The sequence below is a fragment of the Seriola lalandi genome, unplaced genomic scaffold, assembly GCF_002814215.2.
Source record: "Seriola lalandi dorsalis isolate HSWRI2012SDOR001 ecotype SW California unplaced genomic scaffold, Sedor1 jcf7180002054399, whole genome shotgun sequence".
Taxonomy (NCBI): Eukaryota; Metazoa; Chordata; class Actinopteri; order Carangiformes; family Carangidae; genus Seriola; species Seriola lalandi.
The window spans coordinates 170,597-184,331 of NW_019524952.1; the positions used below are offsets into that span (position 1 = coordinate 170,597).

The window sequence follows — 13,735 nt, forward strand, 5'->3', positions numbered from 1 at the left end:
CTCGTTTTTAAGAATTTCAAGGAAGGAAACGTCCTGATGGAGATTCCTCTGAATACATTTTAAGGACATTTTCACCAATGTTTTCCTTCTTACACACAGACCTCAGACAGAAACAACCTACTGACTGCCTGCCTGCCTGCCTGACTGACTGACTGACTGACTGACTCACTCACAGGTTCAAACATGACTGACAGTGGAGGAGTTGGCTGTGATTAGTTTTTCTCCTGCTGCAACTGACCTGACTTTCACAACTTTAAACTTCAACCTCTGAAGGTTTACGGATCAGGAAGTGCACAGGTGTTGACCTTTGACATCTAAGCAGTTGGGACATGGAGGGGTAGAAACATTCAAACCAGCCCAGATGGAGGAGAGATCAGATGGTTCAACAGTTTGTTTCTCAGCGAATCATCAGTGCTCCCAAAACACCATATAAAAACAACATTAGACATTTGACATTAGAGGACCCAACAAATATTACTATAGCTGTCAACTCTGTGACATCATAGTAACAGATATAAAGAAGGTTTGACATGAAGTTGGTATCTCAAACACGTCTTGTTAAACCAGAGTGATCGATGACGGATACGCGGTGGTCAAGGAGACGCGATGTCACAGTGATGGACGATAGAGTACTGTGCCAGTATAGTGCTAGATAGATAAGACCTGCAGACAGATGCTGAGGCAGCTGGTGGAAGAATTGTCCAGCAAGTACCAAACTATAGAAGACATCAAGCCAGAAAACTGATGTGGAACCTCTCACTAAATCAGTAAGCCATGATGATGATGATGATGATGATGATGATGATGATGATGATGATGATGATTTTGTTTATTATCTTTGATACAGTAAGATTAAATCAAAAAATTGAAGGTAGATTGTCTGTACATGACTGGTACAGAGGTCTGGACCTCCACCTGTTCATGTTCATGAAAGAAAGTCTGAGAAAACTGCTGAATGTGGTGAGTTCTGTTTAATCACTTGAATTTGGCTTAACAACTCCATATGCAGTCACTATGACGAGAGCCCTCTAAAAATTTCAGAATTATAAAGAACCTACCAACAAAATAGTACTCTTCTCATGCTGGTCCCGGGCATAGTTATGTCACTTCTACATTTCAGGTCTACGTAGAGCCATCAGTGGACACTTTATAAGAGGAGCTGTTGGTCATTGACTTTCCTTAGGCAAACACTGTCTGCATTGGCACTAATTACCTCAAAGTGTATACACAAGATCACAATCAAGTGTACTGTATTCCCATGGCATGTGTGGACTACAAATATGGAGCACAAAGGATAAACTCTATGAAACACACAAAAGGAAACAGCTGCAAACTCAAAACACAGATGCTTTGAAAAACATCACATCATGCATCACAAAAGTAACTGCTACTTAAACTAGAGAAATATTACACATTTGTGTTTTGATTGTTTTGTGGCAGTGATGGTAATTTCAATCTTTTACTCATCAAGTGTTTTGTGTCAGGCACCTCTCCTCTACACAGAGAATGGTTGGAGAGTTGGAAACACCAACTATCTCAGGATGATGTTTTAATCAAATGGATTCATACACAAAGTATAGAACTCCACAAGATGTCTTGCTTAAAGAAGCATTTGTGTTCAAAAACTTTTACTGAATTGCACCAGAAACTGTTTGTCCCTGATTGACTGGACTGATCTGGGTGCAGCTCTTTAGACCATTTCAAGGTGGTTTTCAGTCCCACAGAGATCTTCTGTAGAACCTCGATCACAATGTTTTGTGGGTCTGGAGAGTTTGTTCCAGAAGCTTCTCTCCTGATGAATCTCTGACCTTTTGACCTTTCACCTCCTCCTCACAGGAAATCGAGTCCCTGCTGGTGAACTGGAGTGGGCCAGACCTCAGCGGGTTCGGAGAGCTGGTTCTGGAGGGCTCCTTCAAGGTCCACAGAGTGAAGAAGGAGAGAGCATTCTTCCTGTTCGATAAGATGCTGCTGATCGCCAAGAAGAGGCTCGAACAGTTTATCTATAGCACACATATATTCGTAAGCTCATCAATGTTGTTCTAATAGTCTTATCATGATTTGAAAAGCCACTAAGCCCCTAGTTTTACTGTGCCATGATGGTATAGGTGCTGATGATGGTTTACTTCCATAAAAATAGTCAAATTTAAAGATTTTTTTGCAAAAATATTGAGTCTTCAAAAAAACAGATTCATGTTAGATAACATGTCGAACCTTCCTTTTGAACAGGTGTATCACTCATGTATTTGTCTTTATGTTTCCCTCTCTCTGCTGCAGTGCTGTAATCTGCTGCTGGTGGAGACGCTGAAGGATCCGTTGTGTTTCAGAGTGTCAGACCAGACGATTCCCAAACAGCAGCACATCGTCCAGGTGAGTGCTGGAATGATGGTACCTCAGGAACCAAGTCCTCAACATTTTGATCCACCTCCAACCCCACTGACCTGAGGTCATGTCAGAGTCAGTCTGAGATTATTTGATGTTAAAAAAGATAAACAATACAGCTGATTAATCTGCAGCTATTAATTACCATTTAGTCATTTAAGTGATTTTTCAAGCAACAGTGTCAAACATTCAATGGTTTCTTCAGTGTGAGGATTTTTTTATATCATTATAAATGTTATACACTGTATTTGGCTTTTGGCCTGTTTGAACAAAATATCCATTTCAATAAGTCGCTGTGGAGATTTTGAAAAAATATTTATCACTATGTTTTGACATGTTATAGTGTTAAGTTTGAATCAATCAGTCAGTAGTTGCAGCCCTAATAAAAAATGAATAAACAGCACAGAAACATGAACTAATGACACAAGGTCATAATTACAGAAAGGTTATTGGTTACAGTGTCGACTGACTGTACTAACTCCTGTATTTCTGTCACTAATGCTACCTCATGCAGACAAAGAACCAGGAGGAGAAGAGACTGTGGGTGCACTACCTCAAGAGACTGATCGTAGAAAACCATCCTGCTTCACTCCCACAGAAGGTGAGGGGGGTGAACCAGTGTTTTACATCCATATAACTACGATATTACATCCAGAACTTCTGCTGTTGTTTTTACTGTCAGCACTGAGTATCAGTACTGGACCAAAGGCATTAAAGGCGGAAGTTATAGTAGTAGTTGTAGTGTCAGTTGCAGAAGAGTAGTATTACTATTGTACTTTTAGCAGGAGTAGTAGTTTTACTGTAGTACTGGTAATAGTAGAAGAAGATACAGCAGTAACCAGTTGTAACAGGAACTAAAACTGCTAAATTAGTCAAAGTAGCAGGATTAACTAAAGTCATACAGTAGATGTAATGTCGCTGGTACTAGCAGCATCAGTAATTTGGTCTTTCCTGCCACCTGCTGGTCATTTACACAAATTTCACTGCACTTTGAAAAACTGGATCCATGAGAGGGAAGTCCTGAGCACTGCCTTCTTTTCTGTTTCTGTTTTGAGGAAATATATCACAAACTAAACAAAATGTACACAAAAGACAAACACACAAATCAACACGTCTGTACAACTATCTTTGTACCATAACCCAAACTCTAATACCAAGGCTGTGTCCGAAATCACTCACTAATCCCAGTATAGTCCACTATATACTGAGTTCACCATTTTGGCTGAATGTATAGTAAGAATTCTTCTACCCTACACAGTGGACTAGTATCCCAGAATGCATCATGTAAGGTAGTGTACAACCGATGGTCACTAACCAAGTAATATATACCTGCATTGTGCTCTTGCTCAAAAAAAGAAGAACAGTGCAGAGAAAATGTCAAGTGATGTCCTAATGTGTTTTAACATTTCACAGATCAGTGTATATAGTCTTCTACATAGGACTGTCTGGATAGTGAGTAGGGAGGAGTGAATTAGTGAGTGGTTTCAGACACAACCCAGATCTTAACCCTCAAACAACCATCTCAACTTTTGGGGTCCAGCATTTTGGTCTTGATAAAGCCCCATGCACCGCACAAGTACAATGGGCTCCCAGTTTTCAGACCCCATTGTAGTGTACACCATTAATATAGTTTAAAAAAAAACACACACACACACACACACACATGCACACACTAACACACGCAAAACATATTTTCTGGATGCAGTAGTATCTCTAAGTTGTAGCGACTGCGGACATCTATCCACTCACGTTCTGAACTTGAGCCTGGAGCAGTGAACGACATCGACATCAGATCCAACACCAAATCATTCTGCACAGGTACATTGACTTAACAAATACAGTAAGATATGATTACCAGAACAAACGTTTTGGTTTAGAATACATTTGACTCTTGAAACTGTGAGTTTGACTTTTACTCCTCTGTTTCTCTGAATGAGGCTTTTTCTTCTGTGTACCGTGTGAATCTCTTTTACCAGAAATATGAGAACTAAACAAAGCAGTTCATTGGAGGAATTTAAATCACAGAAAGTACTGACCAACTGTACCTTCCGCTGATGCAACTGTTACTCTACACAAACCAAGTGACAAACTCGCCCCTCCCCTCCGACAAGCTTGACCACGAGCTGGTTTCACAAAGATAGACTGTGACTGCGGTTTATATAACAATTATATAACAAATAGTCATACTTCACTGTATCCATCTGCTCAGCTCAGTTTACCCCACTAGAACATGTTGTCTCTTGTTTTTTTGTGCTACTCCTCATCGCCGGTGTCATTGATTGTTACCATGATAACATTGGTCTTAGGACCTTAGCCTGGGGGTAAGGTGTTAAATTTTTTTGGAGACATTTATTTTCTGCCTCTTATCTTATCTTCCAGGCGAGACAGGTCCTGGGAGACAACTTCTGTCAATGTGAGCACACAACCACACACACGCACACACACACATACACAAACGCACATTCAAGCAGAAAGATAGGAACACACAAATTTAAAGAAACACACACACAAGAACACGCATTTCTTTTGGCAGTCCTGTTTACAAGCATCATACCATTTTATTCATAAATAAATCCACTGTGAGTGGCTGATTTTAGCATGTGATGATGGGGTCACATCACTTCCTGTGTTTAAGCGCCCCAGTTTGACCAGGACAACCTAAAGAAGTCCTCTGCCTCGCCACGACTGGATGACATCTACAGCTATCACAGAGGAAGACGTCAATCAGGTCAGGGTTAGTGGTCATTTTCTCTGTGCTGCAGTTTAACAAGATGATGTGATTTTAATGTACATCCATGAGAAATAACAGTTTTAACAGAGTTGGAAAGATGCTTAATGTAGTCATTAAAATAATACCTGAGGGTCTCTCTGCTGTTTGTCCCTCCAGAGCCTCCAGAGCTGCTGATGTACACACCTGAGAAGTCCAGGAAGAGTCTGCCGCTACTGCTGGAGGGAAACCTGCCATACAGACGCACCAGGAGACAGTCAGGTAGACAGAAACACCTGGGGACAGTCAGGGAGACAGAGACAGAAAAAACAGGAGACAGTCACGTAGACAGAGACAGAGAAACCAGGAGACCGTCAGGTAGACAGAGACAGCTAATCTAAATCAACAGTTGAGGACAGAAGTGTCCGTCCTCCACTGAGGACCGATGCTGTCAGTCAGTGTTCAGCTGTGAAAAGTTGATGAGATTATGAACATTTTTCCTGATAAGTGTGCAAAAAAAACTCACAGAATGATGACTCACAGAAACTTGGTATTGAGTAATAATAACAACAAAACCTGTCAGGTCAGAGTTTTAACCATGAGCCAACAGATCAAACAAAGTCTCTGTTTATTTTTCAGCTCCAGCTAAAGATATTGAAGCAGCGTTTCATCCCAATGGTGAGAATCTGTCTGAGTCAACTTGAGGATCATACTAATGATAAAGATGTACTGCACAATACAAATTCAACAGACCAACCAGGCCTGCTGAACGGTTGAAATCAGACATCACAGAATATTTGACACAGGCTTATTGTTGTTGTGGTGTGGTTGCTAAGAAGTTAAGTGCCTGTCTAATGATAACATCTGTCTCCTATCTGTCACACTCTTCCTCTCTTCTCCCTCCTGACTTTCCCACCACCCGGGGGAATCCTGCAGCTTTGAAGGTGAGTGTAGTGAAGGTGAGCACATTCAAGCTCCCCTGATGATACAGCAGGACCTCAGCAGGATACTAGATAAGTCCTCACCAGTGTCAACAGCTGACTGTATTTCCCAGCATATTTAATTATGATTATGCCTCTGTGCCAGCTATAGCGAGAGCTGAGTGGATTTTAGTGGTCAAAGGTCAAAAGTCAAAGTTGTGTTGACTTCAGAAAGCATGATTTTGGCTATGTGATTGTAATAGCTCAGTAACGCTTTGAGGGCATTTCTTCACATTTGGTAAACTAAATTAAACTAATTAGATTTTGGTGGTCAAAGGTCAAAGGTTAAGGTCAGTGTGACCTCACAAAACACTTTTTGGCCATAACGAGAGTCAAGACTTCACACAGAAATTATGACAAAATTTCAAACAAATATTTTATATTTTATATAACTCTGGATAAACTGTGTTTTCTGTGTGTTTCTGATTGAAAAACAAATCATTAAATCAATAAGCCATCATATGCTGAGGGACTGTTAATAACATATAACATATGTGAATGGTTTTGATGTATAGAGTTGTGTTAATATTTGGTGATACAGCATGAGTTCAAAGTGACTGTGGTGGTATATGGTGCTGTCTTGTGTCTTGCAGCAGGCGGGCAGTGAAGGCGAGCTGTGCAAGGCCGACAGTCTAGGCTCAGCTGGCAGCAGCAGCACACTTGCATCCTCTGTCATTGAGGTGGATGCTGAACGGCCTGAACTGGGCCTGACACAACAGCTCCGACCTAATCATGAGGAAGAGGTATTTCACTGTGATGTGATGTGAGAACAGCTTGAGACTTGATTTGTCCCTCAGCATCAAATAAGACTGCTCACCGAATTTAACCCATAGAGGTTTGGACTTAAGTCAGACATGTATACATGTATAATGTATTGTAAAAAAAAATTGAAATTCTTAAAATGAGTCGACCTGAACTTAATCTTCTTGACTTGGACTTGACCTGAAAGATTATAAACGACCCTGCTTCTGTATTACGAATAGATTTCAATCTTCACTATTCTTTTTCTGTCCTTGTCTTTATCTGTTCTAATGACCAGGAAGATGAAGAAGAAGAGTTAACCCCCCTTAGTCATCCTCCCACTCTGTCCATCACTGAGGAGATCCTGGAGTTCATCAACCAGAGCAGAGCCAGAGAGGGACTCACCTCTATTCATACTCATGCAACGGTTAGAGACAATTTACCTGTAATCTATACATATAACACCTATGATAGGACACAACTTATGACCTGATTTGTCTACACACTTAATCTGTTTTATTCAGATTAATATACTACAGGATATTGTACCATACTCTTCTGTACTTAACTGTAATCTGCTGAACAAGATGAGTGTATCAGTCAGACCAGTCTTAAGCCCTGCTTGTGGCTCGTTTTAAAAGGGGGGAGAGGACTTCAGGCACTTTGCAGCCTGTGCATTCAACTGATAATTACAATATATACTCAGTTGGCAGTTTATTAGGAACACCAAGCTAAAACTAATGCAGCCTACTTCAACAGTCCTGTAATTTTAATGTTATTAATTGTTGTCAAGACTGTGTGATCATTGTGGAGGATGTAGTGTGTGGAGCTATTGAGCTGTGTTACATTATACAGAGAGGTGTTTCTGTTCTTTAGCCTACCTTCTCTAAATGTGACAAAAGAGTAGTAACACCAGGACACCTTGGTGGGAGTTCATAGAGGCGGAGATGTATAACATAAACTTCACAAAGCGCTACGTTGGTAGGCAAGGATCCAACGTCAGTATTTTAGCATTTAGTGTTAGCTAGAACCATTAGGCACCTTAAAGTACATGTCAAAAATACGCTTAAAAGTACAAGTACACAAAAAAACGACTTTGTTACAATAAGGAGAGTAAATGTAATTTGTTACTTCCAACCCTGCTGATGACAGCCCTTATGGAAAGGGTTAGGTTTCGGTTTCATCATCTGGGGACCATGAATTAGCCAGTAATTGTCTAGATATCTTCAGACTCATTTTAAAACACCATTGTCTTACTTTTCTTCCAGGAGAAAGTAAATCAGTCCAAAGGGAGTCAGTCTCCAACTAACCAGAGCAATTTCACCTGCCCACTGCCCCCAGTTGTCTGCTCCTCCAGCCCAGAGCAAAGACCTGCAAAGCAACAGGAGCAGGAAAGATCAGAGATGGAGGATGACGGCACCCTGCAGAGTCAGACCAGTAACTCTGACAAGGAAAATGAAGCAACAAATGAAGTCAAAGAAATTCCAGATGCAACAAGTCACGTGGAAAAGGGAGTGGAACTAGATGCAGAGACACAAGGAGAAGGGGTAGATAAAGAGAAAGAAGACAAGAAAACAAGGGAGGAAGGAGAGGGACAGTGCATCATCTTGGCTGCAACATCAGATCACCCCTCCATCTCAGCAGAGGAAGAAAGAGAGAACAGTAGGGAAGAGGCGAACAATGAGGCCACCACTTCCTCCCCAAATCCAGATCTCTCTCATCACCCCATCCAGAGATGCCAGCCACCTACAAGAGGCTCCCACCTCACCAAACGTGACAAGAAGATCATCGAAAAGATCAGGAGTTACTACGAGGCAGCAGCCGAAGCCGATGAGGATGATGTGGAGGAGGAAAATGAACAGGGAGAGGGAGTGGCATCAAGGAGGAGGAACAGTTTCTCACAAATCCCATCTGGCTTGGTGAAGGAGTCTGTGTCACGCTTTGATGTGGGTGGACACCAGGGTGAAACAGAGAGCACACAGTCCAAGTATGAAACAACTGAAGCAATCGACAGAGAGAATGATCGAGAGGCAGAGCCCTGCTCCCCCACTGGTCCCATCTCTTCCCCAACTCCACTCTCAGCATATGCAGAGAATGATAGACAGGCAGATAAACCAATCAGCTCCCTGGATTTCGATGCAGAAGGCCCAATCAAGACACCAATGCTTACTGTAATCCAGGACAAGGAGACGCCAAACCAAGTGGGTCTCAATCTGCAGTTGAACCAAAACAGGCCTGTTGGAGAACGAACTGAGATACAGGACAACAACGGAAAGGTGTGCACAGGACTACTAGAGGAAGGACTGGATGACAGGCAGGATGGAAACTCAAATGTTGTGCCTACTGGGGAGCAAGGTGGTCACTTACTGCAAGCGGTGGGATCATCTAACACCAAACAGTACAAGTGCAGAGATGAAACAACCAAAACTTGTGTTATGAAAGGTGTTATGAAAAGCGATGAACGTAACCAATGGGACCCAGCAGAGCCGAAGAGAAGCCAGAAAGAACCCTCTACACCTCTGACACCTACAGAACAATGTCAAAAGACTGAGACTACAAGCCATTCCACTTGGACTGTAACCAAACACAGAGACCTGGCCAAGACAAGCCTTGAGGATCTTACCAGTCAAATAAAAGTGGGTCGATGGTCCCGCCACTCCAGGATTGTCACTGCTAACCGGGCGTTGTTTGAGGGCATGGGGTCGGATGTAACCAGTGTTGGGTTGTTTGAGTCCAGCCCTGTGGTGGACCCTGTGTTGATAGAAAACTCAGAGCGTATTCTGAGCAAGGTCCAAACACTGGCCCGGATGTATAGTGCCAAAGCCAGTACCATGAAGATCCCGCTGCATCAGAAACGGGCCAGTGCTGTACAGAACCAATCATGGGGCTCAGGTAGACTGCCTGGACACTCAACTCTAACCCTGACACAGGTTCCATCCCAGACTCAACAACAGACCCCTTCTAAGAACTGGCAACAAACACAATACCAGATGGGAATCAATAATTCAGATACCCACACGGGATCCAAAACTGGAACACAAACTCACATCAAGACCAAGGTTCAGAGTCAAACCCAAACACAAACTAAGCAGCAATTGCAGATCCAAACTAAGAGCCAAATCTCGAGTCAGGCACAGACTCATTACCAAAGGCAATACCAGACCCAGACTATGAGCTGGGAGTACCAGAGGATCCAGGAGGAGGGGATGATTAACAGAGCAGAGAGCCTGACAGTTGGTAGGTTGGCCTTTCTAAAATTCAGACACTCAGACTGACCAACTTTCATACCTGTAGAGCCACATGGCTGTATGGCCAATGGTCATTGTAATCCATTACTGAGGGGTTTTCTGTTGTTCTCTTCTAGATTTCCAGAGGTCGGTGATGCCCCCCTGTGAACCTCTGCTCTTTGGTCATGTGTTTGTCAAAGAGCAGCTGACCTCAGCCTGTCACCACCAAATGAATGACTTCACCCTCTCCAGGCCCAGGGACTTCATCTCTGCCTTGACTAAAGAAAGAGACTCTGTTGTAGGCTGTAGATCAGGTGACAAATCCCAGACCAGCTCCCAGAGCCCTAGGGAAAATCCAGTTACCTCACAAAGAGATCAATCTTCCAATCAGGCACAGGATAACAGCTATGACCCGGGGCGCACCTCCTCTGACAGGTGCATGGCTTCTACATCTGCCAGGAGTCACCTCAGTGCACAACCTGAAGATGAGAGCTACAGTTCATGCTGCTCTGCCACAAACACACCCTCGACTCCAACCATGACCTTGGATTGTGGAGTAACCAAGCTCAGCTCCACCTGTTTCGCAGGGAAAGATGAAGCCCTGCATCAAAACAGAGAGGTTTATACAGATACTGAGGAGACAGAGAAAAAAGGGGGGTGAGTGAATAATACTTACAAACACAGGAAAATGACATGATGAGCTCAAAGGGGTAGGAGTTAAGGTGATAATTATGAAAGGTAAAGGTGCCAGGATCATTGAGTAACTGTAAAATATGCAAATAATAACAGCAGGACTGGGCATGCACTTGACTTCCACCTTCACTACCTACTGCCTACTGAAGATATAAAGGTCAGGCTTTATAGTGAATACAGATGTCTGAAGCTGCTGCTTCTAATGACGACTAGATCCTGGTTTTAAAAAAAATAAATAACAGGACATTTAGGATTGTTTATTATTATTATTATTATTATTTATTACTACATTTATAAAACAACAGGTTAGGGTCTGTATAGCCAATTACACCTCTTCTGCTTAAAAATCTGTTTAAAGAGTCATAAGGATGTGTGTGTGATGGACAGTTGACAGGTTTCTTTCCAGTGGTGTTAGCCCGTTTCATATGCAGCATATCTGCATTTAATTCCTGCAGCACATGACAAGAATTTCAGCAAATTCCCAACCAATTCAATACCAAATTAAAGCTGCAAGCAACGTTGCGTGGGCCCTTGCCCTGTCACACACCTCAGTTGTGCTGGGAGGACGCAACTAGATGCAGCCAACATGCATTATATTCCTGCATATCACGTGTAAACCAGACCATGAAAATGTCATGTAAATCAAATGATGATTGTCACTCAAGGGTTAATTCCTTTTTTTTCATTCATGCACATGTCTTCACTGCGGGACTCTCATCAAAAATGTGAAGTTTGGAGTAGATTGGACATTGAAATTTAACAGCCACACCTTCAACCACAACTCACAGTTTTCACTGTAAAGCATCATCAAGGTCTTTTCTGACCAAGTTTGAGATGGGTGTGGTCAACCCGCTAGGAGAAGTACATCAAATTGTAAAACATGATATTTGCCACTAAGGGGGCGCTATGATTATCACTAAATATTGGCCAGTAGATGTCTTCAGGCCAGGACTCTTATTAAACCATATAAAGTTTGGGGCAGTTTGGACAATGTGTGTCACCGCGCCACCACAGGCAGGCCGTTCAATGAAAACTCAAAAGCTTTGCAAGTTCTTAAGATGAAACTGACCAAATATGATGTTGATATGATCAATTCCATTGGAAGAGTTTGTTAAATTGGAAAAATTGCACAAGAGCTGTTGCCAGGCAGGATGCTTTATGTTTTTTTTTTTTGTTTGTTTGGTTTTTTTAATATGTTTTGGAGGTATTTTTGCATTTAATTGGATAGTTGCAGTGAGAGAGAGACAGGAAACCCAAACCAGGCCACTGCAGCTAGGACTTTATGTTTTGAGGTTGTCCGTGTGTTTGTCCCATACTCCTGAATGTGATATCTCAGTGACACCTTGGGGGAACTTCTTCAAATTTTGGCACGCACATTCATTTGGACTCAAAGATGAACTAATTAGATTTTGGTGGCGTTTAAAGGTCATTGTAACCTAACAAAACATGTTTTAGGCAATAACTCACTAATTCATACAGTAATTATGACACAATTGAACTCAAATATCTATAAGGATAAGATTAAGTCATTATATTTATATCCAAAAGGTCAAAGGTCAACTTCACTAATGTTCTGCAAAAACACCTCTGGTCATTATTCAACACTAATACTGCAACTTAAGGAAGGAGAGACTGTCACCATGTTTCCTGTAACTTGGCTGGTTGGTGGAGGAAACAACCATTAGGCAGTGAGTCTAGTTAGAAATGGAGTCAAGCTGAGGTGGGAGAAACTGGTGGCAACCTCCACTGTAAAGTGTAATAGGATGATAAACCTATTACTGAGCACATATACCGCCAAAACACCTCTTCTTAAAACTTCATATATTTGGAATAAAACAGTATTTTCCAAATCTTGACTAAGACACACATTGGAAGAGGTAAAACTGGCAACAGTGACGTCACTGTTTTGTGGGGAAATGTAAACAGGTTTAGACAGGATTTGTCAGGTTTATAGAGGACTATTTGTAGAGCCAACAACAGGTTACAATTGAAGCAATTCGTGTATTATCATGTTTTGTTGTTTGCCAGTTATGTTAGTCATTGCTTGTTTCAGTCTTGATTAACTTTCCAAAGACATTGTTTGATTCTCCTCCTGGTTTTCTGCAGGTCACAGCAGAGTGCTGCACACCCTGTCTCCTCAGTCAGAGAAGACTCAACATCTGCAAACATCATTACCCAGCCAGCACACAAATACAAGCAGGATATACCAGCTGCACAGTATATACAAAATAAACATGTACCAGATACAGACAACATTGATTACTTAACTAAAGATGTGCCGGGTGCTCATGCAGAGCCTGAACACTTGGTTTGTACAAAAAACCTGGATGGAGAGCTGGTGCTAACTTTAGCAAAGAAAGATGAACTCCGAAGTGATCAGACAAAATTAAATGAGACAAAGTGTGACTTAAATTCTCCATCACAAACCAGGATGATTGTACAGGGTTCAGCAGTGATCTTTTCAGAGGAGCCACCTTTCCACAGATCCTCAAGAGACCTGGTTATTCCACCATCCCCGAGCCAGCCTTTGCACTTGACCTTTGACCCCTTTCAGGTGAATCTCACCTCAGAGGATCACAAAGCAAGAGAAAGGGCAGCACTAAGTCCAGGTCCATCACCAAATCCTACCCAACCACAGTCTCAATCAGCACAGTCAGGAGACTGTCTACCAACATTCATTAGCCAGAGGCTACCAGAAATACCCACTACTACGGGTAAACAGGCCCTGTCTAACACCTTGAATCTCAATTACACCACTCCATATGAATGCAGGTATGTCTATACCCACAAAAGCTCCTTCATAGCTTTTTACTACAAGGTACAAAAAGTAGACATTCAATAGAGTGTTCTTCAGACTCTCCTTTATAGTCTTTAAAACCTTATACCAACCGGTCCATGACCTCAACTTGACCATGTCCTGACCTGAGTTCAATTCAGCCCAGACATGGTTTTCAATTTTAGCATCTCATACACAGTAAGACTTTTAAATAATCACTATAATCACTCTA

General features: G+C 42.0%; 1 protein-coding gene across 1 annotated transcript in view; it reads left to right on the forward strand.

The window, feature by feature from the left end:
* Positions 1-13,735, forward strand: part of plekhg2 (pleckstrin homology domain containing, family G (with RhoGef domain) member 2) — a 139,474-nt gene that overhangs the window by 119,353 nt on the left and 6,386 nt on the right. Inside the window, exons 9-21 of the mRNA XM_087174930.1 lie at positions 1,837-2,019; positions 2,275-2,367; positions 2,894-2,980; positions 4,759-4,792; positions 5,015-5,107; positions 5,267-5,368; positions 5,726-5,764; positions 6,023-6,030; positions 6,660-6,809; positions 7,106-7,234; positions 8,076-10,044; positions 10,172-10,691; positions 12,834-13,499. Coding sequence (XP_087031056.1) covers positions 1,837-2,019; positions 2,275-2,367; positions 2,894-2,980; positions 4,759-4,792; positions 5,015-5,107; positions 5,267-5,368; positions 5,726-5,764; positions 6,023-6,030; positions 6,660-6,809; positions 7,106-7,234; positions 8,076-10,044; positions 10,172-10,691; positions 12,834-13,499 — 4,073 coding nt within the window. The remainder of the gene's footprint in view (positions 1-1,836; positions 2,020-2,274; positions 2,368-2,893; positions 2,981-4,758; positions 4,793-5,014; positions 5,108-5,266; positions 5,369-5,725; positions 5,765-6,022; positions 6,031-6,659; positions 6,810-7,105; positions 7,235-8,075; positions 10,045-10,171; positions 10,692-12,833; positions 13,500-13,735) is intronic.